Source organism: Corvus kubaryi, unplaced genomic scaffold (assembly GCF_017639235.1).
Source record: "Corvus kubaryi isolate FWS band 111438036 unplaced genomic scaffold, C.kubaryi_AGA036_p1.0 37232, whole genome shotgun sequence".
NCBI lineage: Eukaryota > Metazoa > Chordata > Aves > Passeriformes > Corvidae > Corvus > Corvus kubaryi.
Genome location: NW_024581066.1, coordinates 1,517,137 through 1,543,673, shown reverse-complemented (window position 1 = coordinate 1,543,673; position 26,537 = coordinate 1,517,137). Strand labels below are relative to the sequence as shown.

General features: G+C 34.2%; 1 protein-coding gene across 1 annotated transcript in view; it reads left to right on the top strand.

The window, feature by feature from the left end:
- Positions 1-26,537, top strand: part of DNAH8 (dynein axonemal heavy chain 8) — a 123,289-nt gene that overhangs the window by 71,616 nt on the left and 25,136 nt on the right. The window contains exons 56-77 of the mRNA XM_042022936.1: positions 1,131-1,253; positions 2,221-2,434; positions 3,431-3,540; positions 4,195-4,358; positions 7,407-7,599; positions 8,033-8,155; positions 9,826-9,956; positions 10,283-10,436; positions 10,865-11,029; positions 11,595-11,821; positions 12,208-12,326; positions 15,016-15,119; positions 15,968-16,144; positions 17,483-17,650; positions 18,823-19,035; positions 20,280-20,417; positions 20,731-20,858; positions 21,587-21,758; positions 23,097-23,252; positions 24,554-24,709; positions 25,728-25,910; positions 26,373-26,478. Coding sequence (XP_041878870.1) covers positions 1,131-1,253; positions 2,221-2,434; positions 3,431-3,540; positions 4,195-4,358; positions 7,407-7,599; positions 8,033-8,155; positions 9,826-9,956; positions 10,283-10,436; positions 10,865-11,029; positions 11,595-11,821; positions 12,208-12,326; positions 15,016-15,119; positions 15,968-16,144; positions 17,483-17,650; positions 18,823-19,035; positions 20,280-20,417; positions 20,731-20,858; positions 21,587-21,758; positions 23,097-23,252; positions 24,554-24,709; positions 25,728-25,910; positions 26,373-26,478 — 3,424 coding nt within the window. The remainder of the gene's footprint in view (positions 1-1,130; positions 1,254-2,220; positions 2,435-3,430; positions 3,541-4,194; positions 4,359-7,406; positions 7,600-8,032; positions 8,156-9,825; positions 9,957-10,282; positions 10,437-10,864; positions 11,030-11,594; positions 11,822-12,207; positions 12,327-15,015; positions 15,120-15,967; positions 16,145-17,482; positions 17,651-18,822; positions 19,036-20,279; positions 20,418-20,730; positions 20,859-21,586; positions 21,759-23,096; positions 23,253-24,553; positions 24,710-25,727; positions 25,911-26,372; positions 26,479-26,537) is intronic.

Sequence of the window (26,537 nt, the reverse complement as noted above, 5' to 3'; positions counted from 1 at the left end):
AGTATCTCATCCCAGTGTCCTTCACCAAGCGTCCTGAGAACAGTAATGTCTTGAAAACACATCCCAGGCTTGCTTCTCTCTGGTACAGAGGGTGTGTGAGAGGACCTTGGTGTGTCTTGTCTGCTGCAGTCCTGTAGCTCCTCAGAAGACGGGCTCTCTTAGCAGCGAGTTAGCTCAAGACATGGTTCACCCTGCTGGTTTCCAATGGAGAGATGGAGCAGAAACAGATTAAATGCTTCTAATCACTTAAAAAAGTTACACTCAAGATATTATTTTTTTTTCATTTTGAGTCACCATTCTGAGGATATTTGAAAGATTGTGTGATTTTGGACTCATTAGATGTGCTACAAAGTTCTTGATTTCTTATGTAATAACTTAGCAGTTTCTCTTTTTGACCTTATTCACGTATTCTCAGTCTGTATCTTAAAATACTCATTAATATCCTGTTGGAAAAATGCAACAAAAGCATATGTTTGGACAAAACGTATCTATTTTCTGTTTCAAAAATACTACTAATACTTTTATCTTTATGACAGCACATGCTACATTACTTATATAGGATGGCAATTATGCTTTTAGAGAGTAAACATTACTTGTCTAAGGAAAACATCTGGTACCATCTTGTAAGGTGGTTTTTTTCTGTCATTGTTTATGTATCTTTAGAAAGACTGTAGAGCTGTAGAACTCTGAAGAAACATTTCAGTTATATTTCAGTGTTACTTGTCTATTGCATCCTCTTTCTTGCCACAAAAATATTAAAATTCTGCATTGCATCACTCACAAGACATCTGGGAAATCATGACAAAAGGAATCTAAGTTGCCTCTGTGTGTTTTCTAGTTGTATTGCTAATATTAAACAATTGATATTAGTTAGGGGAATTATAATGCTGATAATGAAAGATTAAGTTCTAAGTTTGGAAACTTTTTAAAAAGTTCTCTAGTATCCAGAGGCAGGTTGCAGAACAGGAGTTGGATTCCTTAGGAATCAGGTTCCTTAATATTAGAATTAAAGATGAAACTGCTAACAAAAAGATGGAATCATTGGCTTAATGCTTCAGCATGTTTTTCAACAATGCATTTTAAATATTGTTGCTTTAGATATAAAATGAGATCTCTCTTTACTTTTTTAGAGGACAATGGAGAGTTATGTGGACAAACGTGTTGGAAGTACTTATGGACCTCCTGGGGGCAGAAAGATGACGGTTTTTATTGATGATATCAATATGCCATTTATCAATGAATGGGGAGATCAGGTAAACTTTTTTGATTACTACTTACTCTTAAAAAGTGCTTTTTTCTATATATACACACATGGGAATCAGTGGACTTCTTAAATATTTTAATTGACTATTAATTATTGGAAATGCTTTCTAATTATAGTACACACTCACACAAAAAAGAGAGTAAATTAGATTTTCTGATGAGACGTAATATAGTGATGTCATATTTTACATAATCTCCACTTCCTTATTTTTGTAAGACTAAACAAAAATCAGCACTAAGTAAGTAAAAAGTAGCATATTATCAATTTCAAGATTGACATTTATCTGAGAGCACCAATAAAGAAATTTCTGCCAAGTGAAAGTACGATACCTTGGAGAGAGAAATAAAGGATGTGAAAAATTCAAGGCCTCCACTAGGTCTCACATTATGGCCCCAAGACATGGCTGAAATATTTTTAATGGGATAATGCTTTGTGATTGGTGCTACATATCATGTTGGTTTTGGTGGGGTATGTGAGCACATACATAAGGCTAGCTGAATATCGTTGGAGCAGTTGCTGTGGGGCAAATTCTGGAGCTGTAGAGTGGAATGTAGAGTGAATAACCTTTCCAAAATAAACAAAAAAGAATCAGTGCAAGAGCAAACTGAAAAGCGTAATTTGAGCAACTGTAGCTGATTGTCCAGCAACAAAATAAGAAACAAAATATTTTTTCCCCTAGTTTATTGCTTTAATTTTGTTTAGTTCAAAAGAATACAAACACATTTTCTTGATATTATATGGCAGTAGAGCTCTGAAACTACTTTCCTGCCATTTAAAATCACATAAACCAAGATTTTCCATGTGACAAAGGAATGTAGATTAATCTGTTTTTAGGTTAAGGTGACAGTACCTCTTTATGGATTAATAGAATTACAAAAGGAAGTTAAATTATCATGGTGTATTTTCTTCTTTTCTTGCATAAATTTCTAATTTGTACAACTTTCATAAATTTACAGATAACAAATGAAATTGTCCGTCAGATGATGGAAATGAGAGGAATGTACAGCTTGGATAAACCTGGAGACTTCCTCACAATTGTAGATGTACAAATAATAGCAGCAATGATACATCCTGGAGGAGGCCGCAATGATATTCCCCAGCGTTTGAAAAGGCAGTTTTGTGTATTCAACTGTACATTGCCATCCAATGCATCCATCGACAAAATTTTTGGTACCTTTTTCTCTTGTTTTAGTATAATCTATTTCCTTTCATAATGGACTTAAAATTTATAAAAGTATGCTCTCTTTCTCACTTTCATAACGCAAATTCAGCGTTCTTCCAGTAAAACAACTGAAGCTGTGGTACAGCAAAAACAGTGCTGTGGAAGAGAAATGAAACCCTTTAAATGCTTGTCTTTTAATAAATATTAAGGCAAACTGTTGAAAAAGTTCAATGACTTCGGCGAGGGAAGACATTGCAGACAACCAATGTGATTGATGAAGCAAGCTCTGTCTATTAGCAATGCAGAGGCACTTATATAGTATACCAGCTTGTTAACTCTTAATTGGCTTAAACCTATCAAAGTGCATTTCTGCTTCTACACAATTAGACTACATTGGCAAGCTTCTACAGTTATGTTATGATTAAAGAATTCAGAGTTCACCCTCCCTTCTCATGGTCAGTACATCTTATCTGCACAGCTGCACATCCTCAAAACTCCCTTTTTGTTCTCAGGCCTGTTTCTCACACAGGTGCTTTCTCATGGAGGTTTTTTCTCATAAAGGCCTTTGCTTGCAGGCTTTTGCTTGTACAGTTATTGATTTGTTTCCTTTATCAATGATCCATGTCCCTGATCCTCTAATCATTTTGCAACAGCAAACAAATATTAATAAAGTAATGACATCTCCTGGAAGACTATGACTACTGCTGTTTCTGTGTAGGTTAACATTCCACCTCTGCACTCTCTGAAATGCACTCTCGCTAAATTTCTCAATTCTGGTAGCTCTGTCAATGCAGGATATGGTAGAAAGCCAGCCCTTACTGCCCAATGTTTCTATACCAAGTCAGAAAAGCCACAGACAACAGAGAAAAATAATTTCATCTGTAATTTAAAATTATATTTTATCAGTTAATGTTTTAAATGAGCACCTATTTGTCTTGCTCACAACCTACCCTATTATATCCTACAACCTTAGATTAGTTGTTTATTGCATTTTATATTTTCAGGTGTAATTGCCTGTGGATACTTTCATCCCTGTAGAGAATTCAACCCTGAAGTATGTGACCTAGTGGAAAAATTGGTCTCAACAGGTAGAATATTGTGGCAGCGGACAAAGGTATAAATTCAGGGAAGGTTTTATCTCTGAATAGAGTGACTATTAGTTTAATTTAGGCAACTATTCCCTAAGATTGTACCTATAAGAAAAACCCAAATAAAAAACAAACCACCCCAAAAAACAAAAATACCACCTCTCTCCACCCCCCCCCCCCCCCCAAAAAAAAAAAACCAAAAAAAAAACCAAAAAAAAGAGCTAAGAAAACAAAGAAAGATGGGCTCTACAACGTTTTGGAGATGAAGTCTGGAAAATATCAGATTTCAGTATACAGGACAGATGAATGGAAATATCAGCCCACTCATTCCTATAAGTTAATTCATGTTACCCAAAGCTTTAATCTCCATAGCTACGGAACAGGGAGTGAAATTCTTTGCAAATTATAATTTTTAGTTTATAAAGCCAGAGCAACATGTGAAACAATTACATGTTGTAAGTCTTGGCGTTTCACATTTAGAGATATATCCGGCTTTCAAAAAATTAGATACTCTTGGTGATTTCTTATAAAGAGTTTTCCCACAGTGTTATGTGTGAAAATTAGTATTTTTGTTATTTTTATGTTTTATATGTGTTATTAATGATAAAGTTATAAATTTTATTGGTACTGATTCTTTCTAGATGTTAGTGATTTTGAATATTAACAGTATTTTTCTTTAGGCAAAGATGTTACCTACACCATCAAAATTCCACTACATCTTCAACCTTCGAGACCTTTCTAGAATCTGGCAAGGAATGTTAACTATAAACGCAGAAGAATGCAAAACCATCACTGTCCTTCTAAGACTTTTTAAACATGAATGTACCAGAGTAATTGCTGACAGGTATAATAATTATAGCATTTTATATTTAGTAGGCTTAGCCATTTACTTCATTTATGCACATACATCTGTAAAACTTCTAAATATGATAAAACTTGTTAGGCCAATATGAAAAATTTTATCTTATTTTGCATGCAGTCTGCATTGGGGTATTATTCCAACAAATATCATGCTATGTCCTCATAGATTAACCCAGTAACTGGATGGAAAACATCAAAATATGAACATATTACATATTGCTACCTACTTTTTTTTCCCCTTTGGCTGCACTCAGCCAATTCCGCTGTAGAAAAGAGAACTTTATGGTGTCCTAAATTTATACACATAGGATAATTTAAAATTGCTTTGCTCTCCTTACAGAAACAAACAGGATTGTATGCTTATGACAAAAATTGGCCCATTTCCTATAAATCTCTTTCAAAATATTCATAAAACAGATATAGCTATAACCTGTGTGTCTTGGAGACCAGTATTATTTTTCTGTTCATTGTGTTTGAATTTCTTGTGAAATTTTAGATGTAGCACTATAGCTGCCACTAAAAACCTGACATATACCCACTACTACTGTGAGTAGTTATAGTTAATACAATTTTTTCTCACTCTGATGCCCTGAGGAATGGCCTTCATAATTTTTATAAAGTAATGTTTTATACTTAAAGCATTAAATTTTAATATTGACTCCTGGAAACAGTTATGTGGATTTTCTTACGCTTCATTGACTTTATAAAGCTATCGCAAAGTGAAAGGAATGACAAATATTTTGCCGTGGACACAAGAGGGCATTTTAGAGTGCTTTTGCTTTTAGTTACACCTAAGAGGTTTTGAATTGAAAAGTCATCAGGCATTACTGGCCATGACCAGAATGTTCTCAGTATTCAACATAGCTGCAAAACTTTCAGATGAAATTTATCTGTTTTAAGATGTTGACTACATAGATGCAGTCTGGAGTAGATGACTTGGCATGGTAGCAGGCAAGATTAATAACATAATAATTACATTGTATTCAAGCAGAGTCAGCCTTAATTGTATTATTCAATTAATTTGTCAACATAAAGGAAAGAGATATAGAAGAAATATAAGGAGTTCCATCTCTGTTTTTGAACTATAAGAAGGACAAAGGGAAATACTCCTAAGTATATGTTGATATGTGGACTTTGGCATATAGTCAGTAGAAACAGAAAAAACCCTTAATATAAAAAACTTTGAGATGAATTGCACACTTCCAAAACTGGTGGATAAAACAACTGCCCTCCATTTCATGTAAATGTTAAGAAAAACTCCAAACAAAATATAGACCATTGTCAAAAAGTTTTGTTTACCATCCCTGCCTGTATCTTCTAGAATGCCTCATTTTCTTTCAGGAGAGCTCTGTCAGCTGACAGAGCACATCTCTTTTTTCCCCAGAAGGTGCATTAACAAACTTGAGTTAAGAGCCAAGGAAGATTGCTGTTATCACCAGTTTCAGTATCCCAGACGAACCATAATCTTGCTCACTTTTTCCTCTCCTAAGATACAGATGCTGAGTTCAGAAAATGCATGCAGGAAATGTAAAAGGAAACCTTACCCATCAGCTGTCAAGAATATAAAAATAAAGGCCAGACTTTTCTGCTGACTTAAAAAGTTATTTCTCTGTAATTGGAGAATGCCCATTCACTGCCAAATATTAGCAGTGCTGATATTTCTAACTGTCTGAACTACCATATATTAGACAAACTTACACATTGGCTAAAATTCATGTCTATACATTTACATGTGCAACAGAGTGCTGTTGCTATAAGATGGGGGGAAACGTTTAATTTTAACTTAAAGCTCGGATCCGACCCACTAAGGCAGAAGTATCATACAGAATCATACAGTGTATTATTTTCCATTTCAAAGTTGGTAGCAGTATCACTGGCATTTTTTGATATGTTCATGCAATTTTTTAATTTGTTGTGGTAAATTTAAAAATGCATGGAAGATACGTATTTTTACAGATATGTTATATACTGGAAAGGGGGGGAGAGAGAGAGTGTAGTCATGCAGTCCCTGCTCCCATGCTGATTTTAGATTTCCTAGTGGTTAATATTATAATGTCATTACTAAAAACCTCCAACAATAGTGAAGTATATAATGCATATCTAGGCTGTCTCTATAACAGTTCTTCAGTATAGCTTGTCTTATTTGAAAACTCAGATCACTGGGCTTCTTCACGTTCATTCTACTTTCCTCTCAGTTGTGTCACTAAAAACAAAAAGAAGTAAATATATGGGAATTCTTTTTTTCTGTACTTTACGTTCACAGTTTGAATTAGCTTTTTCTGTGGACGAGGTGGTTCTTGTCTTTTATATTTGCCAGTTACTCCTAAGTAGCATTCTTCATTGCTTCACAGATAATCACAGCCACAGATAAGCACAATAGTCAAAGGTCTAATCTGTGTTAAAATCAGATTGAACCTGTTAAGGGAAGCAGATAAAGCTGTTTACACAATGAAATGTAGTCACTAGTATCTGTTTCCAGACTTTCATTAGTCCCCTCAACTCCAATGCATATTCCTCTCTGCTAATTCTGGGTTTTGGTGCAAGAGGTGTTGAGAATGGAGTCAGGTTGTAGTGGCATATATTACCTTCCTTTTACTTGTCTCATTGCAGTTTCATAGCCAGTGCTACGATACCATAAATTACGCTGTTCTCCTGCAGGCTGAAAGATGATAAGGCTCACTTAGCAATGGTTATTTGGGAAAACATTCACTCTTTTTCATCCTTTCTCATCTGGAAAATTAAATGGTCTGTTGTTGTCTCGTTTTAGGTGAAAGTTGGAGAATCAAATTATTTTGTTTTGTATTTTATGTCACTGACTATTAAAGTATGGAAGCATTTGATTTCTGTGAATGTTGCCTAATCTGTTTTTGTGACTGCTGTGTAGTATGTATTGTTTAATATGTATTTTTCTTTAAAATGTTTCAAGCTATGTCTTTTTGTTTTGGTTTTTTTGCTTAGTATTTAATTACCTGCTTTCTCTCTATATAACTAGAAATATATTTTGAAAGTTGTACTAATTTATGGGTTTTAGGTTTAATACACCTGAAGATACAGCCTGGTTTGAAAAAACTATTGATAAAACACTTGAGGAATATGTGGAGGCAGATTTAAGCAAAGTTCTCCAAGCTGAACCCTATTTTGTAGATTTTTTACGGGATGAGCCTGAAGCAACTGGTGAAGAACCAGAAGACGCTGAGCTTCAAGCACCAAAAGTTTATGAGGAGGTATTTCATTTTACACATAAAATACTAGGCACTTAAGTTTTCCTTTAATTATTAAGTATGTTATATTGCAGAACTCATATAAAACAGAAATTTTTTTGAATAGCTATCACATTTTTTTGGTGAAAATATATCTAGATTTTCCTGGTTAGCATGCAGTAGATCATTTTAATGATGTTAGATTTAATAATGACATATAAATGTGGTTTATTTGTTCCTGTTCTCCTTGCTTCTTTTTTTTTCCCCACCACTAGCAAAAAAATTTTCCTTGAACACAACTAAAATAATTATGGTGAATTGGCAAGATAATATCATTGCACATGGCCAACGCATAAAAATGAAATTTGTGTAAAAATATCAGTACAGTTTTAAAATTCTGAAGAGCCATACTAGTGTTGTTATGGATTTTTATTTTTTATTTATTTTTTTTTTTCAGATTCCAAACTATGAATTTCTTTGCAAAAAATTGCGGGCGTATCAGGGACAATACAATGAAAATATTAGAGGGTCATTTCTTGATTTAGTGTTTTTCAAGGATGCAATGACACATCTTATTAAGGTTTGGTATTGGTACTTTTTTATTACTTTAGCTGTTGCAACAGTGTTCCTTACTCAAGCAAGCTCTTCTTAGAGGGCACATTGTGAAAAGCTTTTCTTACCCCCAAACTGCTTTGCCATCTTTGCTTGGTAATTTTCAAGAACTAGCAAAGAGCGACAGTCATTTTACTTGTTTGCATGTTTTATAATAAATTCCTTAGTTAAATATCCGTTTAAACTTCTATGTATTCACATGGATGAAGATTTTCCTCGATAGGAAAGGTGAGCCCATAAATAAAGACATTTTTAATATGTATATGAAATTATTTTTAATTGTTTAGAGTTCAGAGAACACTTCAAATGTATCTGTACCTGACAGGGGACCAAAACAACATGAGGTAGGATCTGATTGGATGAGAGATGTGAAAAGAAATATAAATTCGGGCTGCAATAGAATCAGTGTGTAGGGTTGAATTTAGGGTAGTGTGTAGATTTCAACTAACAGTCATTTGTTCTCCTATTCAGAAAGGAATATATAAGAGAATTCATCTGAAGTCAAAATCTGATTCATGGGGGTGAAATAAAGGCAAAGTATGAGATTTGTGTCTCAGGTTTAAGGAGTGTTATCTCAGGAATTGCTTTGACTGGATTTGACTGGTCTGATTACTGAAAGACACACAGAAGTTGCAGTGAAACAAAAACAGAAGAAGGTGTTTTGTTCTTCTCTAGTTGACCTCAAATGAAGTAAATGTTTGTTTGCTTTGCATTTAAACAGAAGTAAACAAATTTCTTTTTAAATATAGTTCACATGACACTAGGTGAATTTCAGAAGACCTTGAAAATCTCTGACATTCCATTTTTATTGGCAAGTTTTAGCCAGAATATCCTCAATATGCAATTAGAGACAGCAGGGATCCTTTTTACTACCTAAAGTGACAATTAATCTAGTCACCCTCATAATTTCATATTTAGACTTTTTTAATATAGTTATCTGGATAGGCTCAGAGGGAAGTGTGCAGTAAGCTAAAATTTTATAACAGATAAAAATGAATGTATTTCAAAGACTTGATGTAGATGCTAATCTTTTGCATTTTGTGCGTAATTTACATGTGGACCAAAATAAAACATAAAACCTTAAAAGTAATAGTGCACTAATGTATCATAAACCCAAAGAAGATGTGTCAAAAAGCAATAGAATAGTAAATTTGTAATTCTACTTTAGTATGTGGGAGACTTGGTAAGAAAACTATCACAAAGGAAATGTTGAAAGTAGGTAGAATAGAAGATAATATTAAAGGATAGTTTAACTGTGTTTAAATCTTTCAGACTCCTAAAATTAGGAATGTGGTGTTTGTTCTTCTAGCTGAAGTTTTTTTATTGGTATTTTTAAACCCATTCAGGATGGTGCCTTCAACATAAACTGGAGCTCAAAATGTCCCCTTTCATGTATTTAAATCCTATGTGTAACTGATTATAACCATCCTATATTCTTATACGCAGCTTCTTCATTAGCTACACTAAATTCCCAAAGAATTTATAAGTGTTCTTTAGAGGAAAAATTTTCTGCAAGTATCCTTTTAATAATTTTTACATTGTATTATAGTAAATTAGGTGTAAAGCATAATAGATTTTTACTTTTGTTAACTAATATTTAAATATTAGTGATATTTTTCTTTATTATTTCCTTTATAGATTTCCCGGATTATTCGGACAGCATATGGAAATGCTTTACTTGTTGGAGTTGGTGGTTCTGGAAAACAAAGTCTTGCAAAGTTAGCCTCCTTCATTGCTGGCTATAAAATATTTCAGATCACTTTAACCAGGTAAGAAATGCAAGAAATACATAAATCACATTCATGGTATTGCTTTGTCTTTACATGGCCACAGATTTTTCTCCCTTTTTTCTTCTTTATTTTCATTTTGTCACCATTTGAAAAATATTGAAAACAATACACTCTTATCTGGTTTGTACACAACATTGGAATTATTTTGACTTGGAAAAGGTAGACCATGTGTTAGCTATTCCTGCACCAAAATATGTGTATTTACAAAGGATGTTTGCAATGTCATTTATAAAACACTATAATCCAAGGAGAGCGGTATTCTGAGTTGTTCTGAATTAACAGGTAATGTTCCTTATTTCTCCTAGATCCTATAATGTAACCAATCTGTCAGAAGATTTAAAAGAGTTATATAGAACAGCTGGACAGGAAGGACAAGGCATCACCTTTATTTTCACTGATAATGAGATAAAAGAGGAGTCATTTTTGGAATATGTAAATAATCTGCTGTCTTCAGGAGAGGTAAGGGTCTCAGCCTGACAGGCAATGTGCTTTAGAAGCAGGGTGCTTTTCTCACTACTTTATTTATTTTGGTAGTACATTGTAGAATCAATAATGACTAAAATATTTCAACTTTTTAAATAAGGAGGGCTCTGGATATGTAGTTTCTTTATTTCAATGTAAGACAGAAGAATATAAAAGGAGCTGTGGTTAGTATTTCGGTAGCCTTTTATTAAATGATGATTTGGTTGCCAGTCAAGTTCTATGCTCTTGCAGAGTAAGACTTCTTAATTTTCAATGGAGTTTCCTAAGTCTAAACCTGTGGTTTTTAGTCTAAACTGTGTGTATGCAGAGAGAGGGAGAGATACAGATGTAAACAGGCAATCATTCATAAAGTCTGTAACAATTACATCCATGCAATTAATTATCAATTTTTATTTCATAAAAAGATTTCTAATTTATTTGCTCGGGATGAATTGGATGAAATCACCCAAGCATTAATACCTGTGATGAAAAAAGAGCTTCCTCGGCATCCTCCTACCTTTGATAATCTTTATGAGTACTTTTTAAGTCGAGCAAAGAAGAACTTGCATGTTGTCCTCTGCTTTTCTCCAGTAAGTTTTTTCTACATATCTGTTTTTCTCTCTTCCATTAGCAAACTTGCCTGTATGGTGTAAGAGAATTATTCAAGTTTTGTATTTTTAAGGAAGTTCAAGATGCATAAAAAGATTACTGAAGTCTAATTGTAATTGCTGAGATAATAAAAGTAATAGTACAGCTGTGAGAACTTAACAGCAAAATACTTAAAAATTAAATAATTTCTTACAAGTTTAAGTGGTTTTATTTTTTTTGCTCTCACATATCCTTCCCTAATACACATCAGTGAATGTATTTTTGTGAAATTCTTGCTTGTTACTGGAAAAGAGTATTCTACTGGTAGTTAAAATATATTATTTGATGCTTCAAAATATTAAAACCATATATATTTGTAATAAACTTCTTTCTTCAAATTTCATGAATATTGAATGTTAGAAATTTAGCAAAACTCTATTTGGAGAGAAAAAAAATTGTGTTCTAAGCAGAAAATTATCAAGAAGAAAATAGACTATTTAGTTGTTTATACCAATTAAACACTTTCATTGACCTTATATTGCTAACAAACAGTGATTCTCTCTTCAGGTTGGTGAGAAGTTCCGTGCACGTTCTTTGAAATTTCCTGGTCTGATATCAGGGTGCACCATGGATTGGTTCAGTCGATGGCCCAGGGAAGCTCTCGTGGCTGTGTCCAACTATTTTCTTTCAGAATTTAATATGGTCTGTGCTCCATCAGTTAAAACAGAAGTAGTAGAAACCATGGGTCTCTTTCATGATATAGTTTCAGAATGCTGTGAGAATTATTTCCAAAGGTAATATTTTCTACAAAGGCAATAAGTAATCTCAAAAATGTTGCTACTGATAGTGTTTTCTGAACTCGTGTTATATGTATCAATAAATGTATTTTAAGGCTAATAAAAAATAAATCTGCTATACCGTTATATCCTAAGGCTATGAAAAATAATTGCTATTATATTGCAAATTCTTTGTCTTCATTCCCACTATTCAATAGTCTTCAATATTGTCTATGTGGATAAAAACAATGTATCTAAAATAAGGGTTTGCATCATGAAGCAATCTGATTTTGAATGAATAAAGACTTGAGTTATAGAATTTTATCTTTTTTTGGAAGTGATCAAATAGCTGTATATATCAAAAATACTTGTGAAGTTGATGTTGCCACTATGCTTTGGTTTAGGTATCGAAGACGAGCTTACGTAACACCTAAATCCTATCTCTCTTTCATCAATGGCTACAAGGAAGTTTATGCTGAGAAGTTAGATAGTATTAATGAACAAGCTGAACGTATGCAAACTGGTAAGCAAATACATTCCAAGTATGGTCTCAAATGATCTATGTTTTTAATTTTAGACTTCTTTTCCAGTGATCACCTCTAATCAGTTCTAGGGGATCACAGTCCAAAAGTGGTAGCATATGAGGACTTCTACCAGACACTTCCCCAGTCACAACCTCACAATGACTCTCTTGTAAAAATACCTCAAAGAAGCTACCAGCTTAACTATTCAGCTCAGCATAGTATTAAACTTTAATACGTGCAAATCAGAATTTGTAATAGAAAGTGGAACCTGAAAATGGACAGAGGTAGTATCTGATTTACTGGTCTAGAGAGAGGTAATTCTAAACGGTTATTAACTTACTTCTGGACTTGTCTATGGAAATTCTCACCGTGCAATCTGCGTGCTTCACAGGTGATTTATTTTGGATTTCTGCTGTAGAATAAGTAGTTGTTACTTGGGGTCATTTTATAGCTATGGATCTGAAATACAGAAAAGTATGGTTGAAATGTTCTTCAGACAGATTTTGGATATCTGTTTGAAATTGCCTAATTTTTGGCATTAGTACTGAATTGTTTCAGAATACCAGTTTTCTGGTATTTTCAGTTTTCTCCAGTTTGAATCTAGATGTGCTTTTGTAAATCTCTAAAGTCAACTGAATGCCTTAGTAAACCTGGTCTTTATCAGAAAAGATATTGCATACCAATTCAGTAGAATAAAGAATGCTACATGATAAGATTTTTCATACAAAGGTAAAGAATGTGGCACTTAGACAGTGATTAATAGTAGAACTGGTACCCTTCACATGGAGGAAAGACTAGAATAAGAATGTGTAGCTGTTTTACTCATAAACTCTTTGCTGAATTAGAGTGAACTGTAGAGGAGTACGTGATCCTCAATATTTGCAAACTGCTTAAGTGTTGCTCTGTGGATCTGTTGCCAGTTCTTGAAATCAGAACTTAGCCTCAGTCCACTTTGAGATGGGGATAAAGTCTGAGAACCTCGACGATTCAAGATGGTGGGGTTGGCTTAGGTTTTCTTGGTATTCTTTCTACAGTTTTTCTATTTCCAAAAATGATTCAGAAGTAGTAACATAAGCAGGTTCAGCACTGACAATAAAATGTCATATGTAGATTTTCATAGCCTCTCACATGTTATTACTAGTTCCTTGCATGTTCTGCTAAACAAAATGTGCATGGATATATTCTACTGCAGCATCTTCATATCACTGATGCGTAGAAAACCATGTCTTTCAGCTTAAGGGCAATACAAATGCCAGTTAGAAAATATTCTAATTAGTTTCACTTGCACAGATGGTGCTGCTGTAATATATCTTGTTGGGAGTATGCAGGGGACCTGAATAAGCTATAAAGGTTTCTTGTTTATAATTGAATTCTTCAATTCTTTTTGATCTGCGAATTCCTATTTTTTGTCCATCTTTCCTTCTTCACACTTTAGGCTTGTAGGAGGGAAAAGTAAAGCAGCAAAGGGTATAGTTTTCCCTTTTGTGGCTTCTGGGTTGAAGATGCTGGATTGGTGGTGTAACTAGATAATGAAGGTTTCTTCCAACCTTGATGATTCTGTGGTTCTGTAGAATGGTAGCTACCTAATCATGAGGCAGCTGTGTCAGAACAAGAGATGTGCTGGGAGAGAATGCTTTTCTGTTTGAAATGTGATAGCAGAAAATTGGAGAGCTGTCACAGAGAAACATCACACATCAAATGTATAGCTGCAAGGGTGTGCTGACTCAAGCCCTTAGGGAGAGAAGGCAGTAAGAGGAATTACTTCCAGGGAACTTGTAGGATTTAAAGATTCAGTGATGAAGAAGAAAGAGTCTGGAGAGTCTTCAGAATGCAATGGGGAGCTCAGGAGTGCCCAAAATATCTGTGCTCAAGTCTATGAGCAAGAGAGAAGAGAAAAAAAGAATCCATGGATGCATGGGACAGACTGAATAGATAATAACTATAGAGGAAGCAAGTTCATCTCTTTCTGGATGCTCTCAGGCACGTGGTGTGATTCTTGGGGTGTCCTGTGCAGGGCCTGGAGTTGGACTAGATCATCCTGATAAGTCCCTTCCAACTCAGCATATTCTGTGATACTATGATCCCATGAGCTGTTAGGCTGAGTGGTCTCTCTGGGTGGTTTCTTCAGCACTCAGAAGAGCTGTGATGGGACTGGCCCTCAGCACATAGGTGCTTTTTCGCCCACTCTGTCACCAGGGAAAAGAAAGGCTAAACCCAGTATGTAGGAGCTGAAGGTCATAATCTAGATGTGATCTTTAGGTTCACTTTTGACTCCACTTCTTCCCAAATTTTCCTAGAAAGAACTCCCTATTAGAAGGCAGTCATGGATCATTAAGTAATTTCTTCACATAATGACACAATGAAGCATCATTTGGAATTTCTGATTGCCTCATGACTTTATGATGTAACATATACTTGACATAACTCCTTTTTTTTGTTTTGTTTTCTTTTGAAAAATTAGGCTTATTTTTAATAATTTTGAGTCTCGTGGAATTATTTATATCCGTGAAAAGTGAATAGTAGGCACAGTCATGATAGTATGGCTGCTTACCCCCACTTTCTCTCCTTTACATAAAATTGAATGAGAACACAATGTACAGAGCATGAGAGATCTGGACTTAGACTGTATAATCTAACTAGGGGAAAAAAAAGTTTCTATATTTCTGAATTTTATCTTTTACTTAATAGGTCTGTCCAAGCTGATGGAAGCCAGTGAATCTGTTGCTAAACTCTCTAAGGACTTGGCCATTAAGGAGAAAGAGCTGGCTGTGACATCTGTTAAGGCAGATAAAGTGAGTGTGAAACAGCACTGGAATATACATGTCTATAGTAACTTAAAAAATGCTATTGCAGAATTTTCTCATAATTTGCAAAAATTTGCCTCATTGTCTAAAATGAGATTTTACTCTCTCTATAGCATGTTGATTCAGCATTTGCTTCTGAAAGTGAGGCACTTTTAGGGTGCAGCAGAGGTTGAGTGCTTTCCTTGTTCTTCTCCCATTTCTTACCCACTCAGATAAGAATCAGATTTCAGATTTCATTTTTTTCCATAGGTTTTTTTTTTGTTTGTGCTTAATTGACATTATTAAATTTGGGCTTATATGTGCATTCACTAGCAGATAAGAGGTTAACACCATAATGGGACTTTTCTATTTCAAAATTCTTTAGAAAATTTTCATCACAGTGCAGTTTGAGATTTTGTCTTCTACATTAACAAGGTATCTGTGTATTCATGAGATTGGTGGTCTGGTAGAAATCTGGTTTCCAAAATGACTGTGTGGAAAGGTATGCAAGGGAATGGATCAATATAGGCATTCTGTTTTCTGAAAGATACCATAATGCTCTGATAGTGCATATTTAATATACACTGGAGAGTCAACATTTAATATACACTGGAGAGCCTGCATTCTTCGAGGCCTTTAATCTTGTAAGAGAGAAATATATGACAGAAAGGGATGAAATTAAACTTCTCATGTCTAATTTTTATTCAATAGTTATATGATGCTCTATATAGTTAGCTGTAGTTAGGGTTAAATTTATATATTTAATAGCTGTTACATACCTCTTTTATCTTGTGTCTCATAATCACTTGTTCCACCATTTTGATTTACAGATTTTATGTGTTTATTACCAATTCCAGGTATTAGAAGAAGTCAAAGAAAGTGCTGAAGCTGCAACTAAAATAAAACTTGAAGTCCAGGGTGTGAAAGATAAAGCACAAAGAATTGTAGATGCAATCGATATAGAAAAACAGGAAGCGGAAAGAAAACTGGAGGCGGCTAAACCAGCACTAGAAGAAGCAGAAGAAGCTCTGAAAGTGAATAAAAGTCTTAAATTTTTATTAGTATTATTTGCATCACCTGTGAGAGGCCAGAGCCACCAACACAAAGTTGCCTCTTGGTTTTGACTGCTGTCACCAGCCCCTCGCTGTTGGTGGCCATATCTCTCATGACTACTCAAGGACTCACATTTTACCTTAAACACATAGGGACTATTTTGTAGTATTTTTTTTTCCTTCCATCCCAATACTTGATCATTATTAATGTGCAGCTCTTTCCAAAAGCTACAGATGCCTTTAGGATATCTGTTATTCTGAAACAAAGAGAATACTTCTTGTGCTAACAGAATGTTTTAAATTCCAACTTAAGTAGTCATACCTGCCTTTTAAGACAAGTAAAAATCTATCTCTTCCTTCACCAAAAACCCCCATGCTTTTAGTTTTAAGAGAAACAGGAATCAAGGGGGATTTAGGGCAATCAGAATCAGGGTTCAGAAATCTGGAGGCAAAACTATGCTACATAATTTCATTATTCTGCTCTAAACAATTAAACAGTAAAAACTCTGAAATCAGAAATCAATAATGTAAGGCCTTCCATTTCAGCTACCAGAATTTATGTGACAGAAGTTTTTGAGTGGCAAAAGCAAAAAAAGGAGCATTGTTTGCTCTTACACTGACATTTAGATCATGAGATGAATGAAACTTCCAAAAATGGTCACAAAATTCACTTACAAAATGTGTGGACTTAGAAAATGGTTTCTGCAATGTATCCATAACTACTCCTTCTAGGCAGGTAGTGGTATGTGTGTATTTTAAGACACAAATAACTATTAGTTTTGTAATTTGTAATTCTTTATTAATTTTGTAATGGTTGTTGAACTAAGCAGAGTGTCAGTGATGGTGATGCTACTAGAAAATGAAGTTAAAGATGGTATCTTGTGTCTACAATAACTTAAAACTGAACAAAAATAGCTAAATCCATCTCAGAATAAACAATGATACTTAACTGCTAAAAATCTGAAATACTGTTTTATCAAGGAAACTGCTCGTAGTTAAGTCCTATACAATTTTACAATAAAGTTTTCTTTAAACACTTAGACTGACAAATCAAGTTAATGCTGTTGTATGTCAATTTGATTTTTGAATGATGTCTTTAATATTGGGAAGATTCTTGTCTAATGTTCATAGAAATTACCAAAGTTTCATGAAACTATGAAATTTATTAATTAGGCCAAGTTTCTCACTTTTTTGGTATGTATGTAATACAAATGTATCTCAGGGAAAAGTATTACAAACAAACATTAAAATCAATATATTTAATGGGAAAATAGAGTAATGGTATTGATGCAGGTTTTTATTACATCTTTCTTCAAACAGACCATCAGACCAGAGGATATCGCTACTGTTAGAAAACTCGCAAAACCTCCTCACCTGATTATGAGGATCATGGACTGTTGTCTGCTACTATTTCAAAAGAAACTGGATCAAGTGACCCTGGATCCAGAAAAGCCTTGCTGCAAGCCATCATGGGGAGAGTCATTAAAAGTAAGCAGAGTTTTCAAACAGTGTTTCTTAAACATCAGCAATAGCAATTTGCTTATCAGAGAACTTACGATGCTGGTTGCCCAAAACACGACAGAGTTTTATTAAAAGGCACACATATTGTTTTGAGATAAACTGTACCTATATGCTGTGTCTAACTGGTAGAAATAGTAGGTGAATTGCTTAGAGACTTTTGCAGCAGAAGCTTTAGTTTCCTTGCCCTGTTCCTGGCACAAGGCCTGATGGCAAATAAAGAAATCATACGAGTCATGTCAACCATACATGAGATAAAGACATTCTGGGAAAGCTCTCTTTCTCTTTGGGAACTTGTAGGTTCACATTTAAATGGCCTTTTCTGAGCCTCTCAGGCTCCTTGTTTGAAAGATTAATTGAATGACTAAGAGTATCTTTACCCATTCTATGTTTCAATACTCCTGGCCCAAATTCCTTGGTCAGCCAGCCATCTTGTCCCTCTGGACTTTGATCTTCTCTCAGGATACACATTGATTTTCATGCCTTCTCCTGCCGTTCTTTAAATTCTGTTCTCTACCTCTAGTAATGTATTAATACGCCAATATTAGTGCCTCAATATTTTTTTCATGCAAATGATGAAAAAATATGTATATTAGATACAAAGAGTATCTAAAATACTTTTTATTTAGGCTTTTACAGTGAAAAAAAAATCATCAAAACTTTTTATTTTCCACTGACATGATAAAATGAGATAAGCAGTTATTCAATGAATTGCCTTTAGAATGCTAAATATTTGTTAGAAAAAGTTAAACCCAATGATTTCGCTTTTCAGAATTTAGATCACATTTCACAAATGCACAGGCATTTTTTTAAGTTACATATGTATCGCTGAGTCTTTATTTTGGTTAATTTTTTTAATTAAATGATGCTTCTTAAATGCTTTTAAAATGGCAACACAGGAATATAGAAGATGGAAAGTACATCAGTAATTTTTGAACGTAGTTACTGGAGTGTAATTGGTTAAAACTTCAAAATAATAGAAGGTGTGTGCAAGGAGTTACAACTGAATAGCACACTTATAACATTAACTATATTAATTAACTCTGTTTACAGAAGAATTTTAGGAAAACTTTTTAACAGTCACCTATGAACAAGACTTTGAATGTAAAATGTGTAAGTAACTCGTGTGTTGTTTTTTGTAGCTTATGAGTGGCCCATTCTTGAACAACCTAAGGAACTTTGCTAGGGATACAATCAATGATGAGACAGTAGAATTAGTCCAGCCTTACTTTGAAATGGAAGACTATACACTGCAACACGGTAAAAAGGTGTGTGGCAACGTGGCAGGACTCCTCTCTTGGACACAAGCCATGGTGGTGTTTTATGGTGTTAACAGAGAAGTCCTGCCTCTTAAGGTAATACATCATCTCTTGCTTTGTCTTTGCTTACCATTAGTTTAATAGGATCCTACATATATATATATGTATGTATGTATGTATCTTTATTCAGACATAATTGCCTGAGGCTTTAGTGGCTAAAGATGGTAGAAGCAGAAAAAACCCTATTTTCTTCTTGATTCTAGAGAGAACACAGAAGAAAAAAATTAGCTTAGATTCAATTTGTGTGATCTGGTTTCCTGTGTATAGGCAAAGGTGTTTTTAGTCTTTGTTTTTATTATGTTACAATTACTTTACAATCATTTTCAAAATGTTGTACCAGGATCTTCATTCCTTCTCTAAAGGGTCCTGCAAACAGAGGTTTGCAGCTATTTTAGGTTCTTTGCTTTCCCCTGGTAACTTAGAGGCAGTGGAGGACTGACATCTTACCTAAATATTGGCTTTCTAAAGAGCTTCAGAGCTCACATCAATAAAGTAGATACGTTGCAATAGTAGGAAGCAAAATAAGGAAAAAATTTTTAAGAGTAAATTTTTGCTTTAGTGTGGGTGTTCTTTTTCAGGTTTATGAAACTCAAAGGCAGTGAGTTTTGGTTCTAAACCAAGTATTTAATCCTTAAATGTAGCACACTAAAAAAGAAAAAATAGTAAAAGGGGTGAGCACATGGAAATCCCAAATTTTTTCATATTTTTGTCACTGTTAGAAATGTTATTTTCAGAAGCAACAGTAATACAGATGAATTATTTTTTAAAATTTAATTAATTTCCTGTGTTCGCCATAAATATCATTTTAGCAGCAGTAGGAAGTTTCACTGTTTTAGGATCATTTTCTAGCAGGTAAAAGCAATATTGTTAGATGATAAAGTACCTACAAAATGCACTGATAAGAGAGGAAATTACATGTAGTCAAAATATATAGTCAAGCAAGAAGATAGAGTGATTGTTCCTCTAGTCTAATCAATATGTACAGATCAGAAACCTTACTTCCTTAACCAGCTTCTTGAAATGTAATTTTTTTTTTTGAAGGAAGAAAGTTAACAATATATAGTAGAACTTTAGGTACCGGATTGTTATTGAACAAAAAAAAGATCCTATCTTCAGTATATATGTGATACAGTTTTCAGCTTTAATGTTTTTGATATTTATGTAAAAGTTATTTTGGTGTAGTATTGTCTCATGATTACCAGCTAAGCAGGCTTAAATAGTTCATTGAATTATATAAAAATCTTATATGATTGTACTTTTAATATTTTTTCTCTTTGCAGGCTAACCTGGCAAAACAGGAAGGTCGTCTGAAAATAGCTAATGCAGAAAAAGAAAAGGCTCAGGCAGAATTAGATGAAAAGCAAGCTGAACTGGATAAAGTTCAGGCAAAGTTTGATGCAGCAATGAAGGAGAAAATGGTGAGATATAAGTATTTTAGTCTTAGGAAAAATGCTTGTAAAATATTTTCATGCAATTAGTATTTGCTGCAAACACACACTTCCCTGCTACGTTGAATAACATGGATGAGATTCAGGTGTAAAAATAAGAGATTTAAGTCTATATTCTCTCCTATTCCCTTCTTTCTGTGAATAGGAACATATCAGACAATAGATGCCCTTAAGAGTCCTCAAGAATGAGATTTAAATAAATAAAATAGTTATAATAAATATACATTTATTATACATTTTTGCATTCTATGATTAAAATAAGTAGGATTTTTTTCAATTTTAGGACTTAGAAAATGATGCAGAAACATGCAAAAGAAAGATGCAAGCAGCCTCTGCGCTTATAGATGGACTGAGTGGAGAGAAAGTTAGGTGGACTCAGCAAAGCAAGGAATTTAAATCTCAGATAAAAAGGTATCAAATTCATTACAGAAAAACAAAAAAGAAAATGCATATAAAAACTGAAGTGTTGGTAAGCAATTTAGCAGCTTTAATCATCGTACTTAATTTTCTTCCTGGAAATCTTAATATAGCAAGGCAATCAAATGAACTATCCTGAAATTTGAATTTTCCTCCTATAAGTAGGAATACATGGGTGCTGAGTGCTAGTATTTCAGTTAAGAACAATACCTCTGATTTTGGAATTAGCTTCCAAAGAGATTATTAGTAGTGCTGGTTTGGGCCTGTATTACAGCTGCTTCTCCAGCCCCCCTAATACTGCACCTTGTTCTGCTGTCACTGGGGAAGTGAAACCTTCAGATAAGCTCAGCTTTTGTGGAACACTCATGTTACCACAAATTTCCTATGGGGAAATCGGGCATTTCTGGTGAGCTCTACTCACTTCAATAGAACTAGGCTTGTATCTTTGATAAATATTGTATTGCAGATGTATTTTTAAGAAATACACCATTTTCTTGCTTCAGTTAGGAAAGAAGGAACAGTTGTCATCAGGGCTTTGTTGTTTTGTAGGGGTGAAGACAGCGTTTTCATAAAATACTACTTTTAATTTTTGCCACAAAAATGCTTTGGAAACATAACACATTTTTTAAAAATCTAGTTATGTTTCAAAAGCTGTTTGTCTAAGTCATTAGAAATTGAAATTGCGCATCACCTTTTAATGATAATATTTCTTCCTTTTCTAGACTTGTGGGAGATATACTGCTCTGCACAGGCTTTCTTTCATACTGTGGACCTTTTAATCAAGACTTCAGGAACCTTTTGCTTAAAGACTTATGGGAAACAGAGTTGAGAGCTCATAAAATCCCCTTTTCTGATGATTTGAACCTGATTTCTATGTTGGTAGATCAACCAACAGTAAGTTCTTGCTGCTTGGAGGGTTTAATTTGAATTTTCATTAGCATCTTCTATGACTGTTAGCCAGGATCATGCTTGCTTAGAGAAGAACTATAATCCCCAATACTCCAAATATTGCTGTGCTGTGTAGTTCTGTGATTTCTAAATGCTCTTGGCAATTTCCACTAAATATAAGTATTGAGGAATGGTTGGATAGATAAGCAGGTTATGTATTATAACCAATGATATATTCTGCAATTAGACAGTTGCCAGTAAGACCACTGTCAAGTAGGTTATTTTGAGAAACCACAGCTATAGATCACATACCTGCTTGTTATGGTTTAACCTCAATCAACAACTAAGTACCCCACAGCCACTTGCTCACACCCCTACCCCACCCACCCTCCCCCATGGTGGAAAATCAAATTGGAAAGAAAAGATAAACCACTTGGGTTGAGACAAGAACAATTTAATAAATATATATATCAATAATTCTGCTGCTGCTGCTGCTGCTGCTAATTATAATAATAATAATAATAATTAATAGTAACAGAGCCCAAGAGAAACAAGTGATGCACAACAGAATTTCTCACTGCCTGCTGACCAATACCCAGTCAATTCCCAACCCTCTTCTGAGTAACTCCCCCAGTTTATGTAGTGGGCATGGCATTCTATGGTATGGAATATCCCTGTGACCAGCTCAGGTCAGCTGTCCTGGCCATGCTCCCTCCCAGATTTTTGTGCAGATCCTCAGTGGCAGAGCACAGGACACGAAAAAATCCTTGACTTAGGGTAAGCACTACTGAGCAACAGCCAAAACATCATTGTGCCAACATTATTCTCATACTAAATCAGAAAAACACATCAATGTACCATCTACTAAGAAGAAACTGAACTCTCTTTCAGCCAAAACCAGGGCACTTTTAAAACAGTGGGTTTGGTCATAATTTAGAAAAGAATACATACACTCCTTTTATTCAATGTGAATGTATAAGAAATCAAAGTGAGGGCAATGCCAGAATCTTCAAATTTCCTTCAATAAATATTATTTCCCAAAAGCTCTCTTAGTCTGGTCTTCACTTAATTGTCCCCAATGTCTAATTTGTCTGCCAAGCTGTCTTGTGACATCCTTACACTTTAAAATACACTTTTAATGATTCTATGTAGTTAAGATAAAAATAAAATTTCAGAAATATCTTCATATCTGCATTAATAATTCTTTAGCAGGTTCAGATATGCATTCCCTTTGATGTCCATGTTTCTTCTTAGAACAATTTTAATTGAAGAATAATTCCAGCAGTAATTTATTCCAAACTAACTTTTTTCTTAATCTTTTTTTATAAAAATTTTGTTCTTTAGATTAGTGAGTGGAATCTTCAAGGACTGCCTGGAGATCACCTCTCAATTCAGAATGGTATCATTGTCACTAAGGCATCAAGATACCCACTTTTGGTAGACCCACAAACTCAAGGAAAAGAGTGGATTAAAAATAAAGAACAGGATAATGAATTACAGGTAAATAGTGTCTTAAAGGAATGGTGTGCTCTGTTATACTCCGTCAAACATTATTGCTTTAGAAGGGGGTTGCATTTGAGTCAGTGTGATATGAGATAACTTTAGCATGTGTGGAGACTGACAATCATGTAGATGCATCAGCAGGAAACTTGACAACAGCTGTAAATCCCACTCAAGGGCTTGGAAAAGACTATCTAACTTGTATGAACTCTAGCAAAAAGCATAAAAGAGAAGGAAGTAACCTTTTGTTCAAGATGGGTAAGTATGTTCCCTACACAAAAGAGGACAAAGAGGTGATAAGTAAAGCAAAAGAGTATAATATGACATTACTAAAGGAGAGTAAATTGGGCAACCATTAGTAACATTACAGATAATCACAGGATAAGTTACAGCTCTGAAAGCATAGGCCAAGTGCCTCAACTGTTGCAGTCCATAGTTTAGGACCTGAGAGGGTATTCATAATGAGGTTGTCACTACAAAAGGAAGTTGAAGAAAACCAGCTGAAGCAAACCCAAGAAAAATTTGCATATCCTAACATTACTGCAATATTCACAGCTCTTTTATAGCTTAAGCCAATAGGGTAAAATGTCTGCTCATGAAATATAATACAAAGATGTTAATGTGTCACCATTTGCATCAAAAATTGTTTTTTCCCAAATGATGTGGCATGGCAAAAGGAATCTACATTTTAAAACTCAGCTGAATGTTGAGAAAACTCATATGTCCTGAATATCAATAAATTTTGGAGGGTTTAGCATTAGTTAATTATATAGCTTGCTAGTTTATACATGCTTTTTAATAATTTCATATCTTATGAATCCCATTTCATGAAATATCAATCTGAATTCATAATATTGTAGCAGCGATTCATTTTTAAGACTGAGTTCAGATTTCCAGAAAGAATTTCTCAGCATGTCAAGGCTAAAATTAGAAAATCTAGTCCTTCTAGGACATAGAACAGAAAATTAAAGGCTAGGTGCCTCTGATTCCTAAAATATACGTAACATCTTTAATACGCAATAAGCTGTACCAGCTTTATTTAGTACATTATTCCTCTGATAAGGAAGTTCTGAGGATTCAATTACAGCCAACCTTTTAATTCACCTTTTTATGGTACTTTTCATGGTACACACAGAAGTATTTCTGCATAAATTGCTGCATGGTCAACATTTATAGCACCTTCTTTAAAATGCAGCTAACAAAAACAACAAAAAGAGTTCAGATGGTTAGATCTGTGGTTTTCATGTAAGACTTTGAGGAAATGCTTTGTCCTTACACCAATTTATAATTTACTTTTTGAGGTAACAACTCTAAATGACAAGTATTTCCGACAACACCTAGAAGATAGTCTTTCACTGGGACGATCACTCCTGATTGAAGACATAGATGAAGAGTTGGATCCAGTCCTTGATAATGTATTAGAAAAAAATTTCATAAAATCTGGATCTGCTTTTAAGGTTAGTAATCAAACAAAATAAGTGTAGTAAGTAGTTAGCCTAGTGACAAACGTCATTTTACCATTGTTACAAACACCTGCTGAATCAGGTAAACTTTGTATTCAGTAGAGAAGTGCAAAGAATCAAACTGAACTAATAAAATATAGGAGACAGAGCCTCAGCTGTGTAGTAAGTTGACGAGTCTAAAATAGTGTTTAACTACCAGAGTTATTACTGAAGATTCCAAACTGGAACCAATTATGCTTATCTGATTAAATGCTTAAAATTCTCTCTCTTGATTTTCAAGCAGTGCAAATATGCTTAAGGGAGTGGTTTCGTCTTACTCCTTTGTAAGCCAGGTATTTGAAGGCACCTTGGAGACTCATATGTTGGAGCCTCATATGCCCCACACTGCCCCATGGCAGTGGGGTTGGAATACGATGATCTTTAAGGTCTCTACCAACACCAACGATTCCATGATTCATACTGCGATATACAGTGATCAGATTTCCTTGTGCCCGTGCAGCTTTTGAGTTAGACAGCTGTTTTGGAATATCTTAATTCTGTAAAAATTTCTTTGGAAAACTTGGAATAAATTTTTAATTTCTTTGGAAAGATTCTTTGAAACCTGTGTAGTCTTAATAAAGATAAAATGTATATCCACTAATTTCTGTTCCATTGTTGGATCACATAATTCCTTTTTTCTTGGACATAAGAGAATGATGATTTCTACAAAGGTCAGCAGCTTCTACCACCTCTTCATTTGAAGTGTGATTGGAAATAGAATGATTCTGAAGCTGTTAATCAAAATCCAAAGTGGAAGTAACCCCTATATTTAGCTGGAGGGAAATGCTACTTTTATAACATACTCTAACTTCTACACTTGGTCATTAACTTTTATTTTCATGACAAATTTGAATTGAGAAATAAATTTCCTCTCTCTGGCATTTCAAATACTGTAATTTTTTTTCGGTCAATACTACTGAGTTTAATAAAGCTCTTTTTCCTCTGTTTAATACTATTTTTACTTAATCCACAGGTGAAAGTTGGTGATAAGGAAGTAGATGTTATGAATTCATTTAGATTGTACATTACTACAAAGCTACCTAATCCTGCTTTCACACCTGAAATTAATGCAAAAACATCAATTATCGATTTTACTGTTACAATGAAAGGACTTGAGAATCAGTTACTGAGAAGAGTAATACTTACTGAAAAACAGGTAAGTTAACAGTACACATAAACCATAGTGATATGTAATTTTTTTTCCATTTAATTGGTTTTGGTATGTAGAAAAAAAAAAGTTCAAATGGAAAAAGACGTTAGCCATTTTCTAAAATTATATTCAGATTCAGTATAGACATTTCCAAATAACAAAAATATATTGGGAGGCTCTTAAAATATATATGACTGTCAGTACAGCACAAACAATTAAGCACCAGGATTTGACATTGACAAGATACATCATAAGATACTCAATAAACACTGCTTAAAAAAAAAATTGTTATTAAAAACACGCTTTAGATACCAAGAAAAGTAAAATGCACATTTCATGACTGGATCCAACTCTTCACCTGTATCTTCAATCACAATTCATGAACTTGAAGAATCAGCAACTGAATTTTAAATATCCCTTATGGTTGCAACCCATAAAGTGTCATGCCAATTTCTTGTTTTTCAACAGGAACTAGAGGCAGAACGAATTAAACTCATGGAAGATGTAACTTCTAATAAGAGGAAGATGAAAGAACTGGAAGACAATCTTCTTTACAAACTAAGTGCAACCAAAGGTTCTGTATCAAAGTGTTAATCAGATTAGGTAGATAATATGATACGCACTAGATCCTTT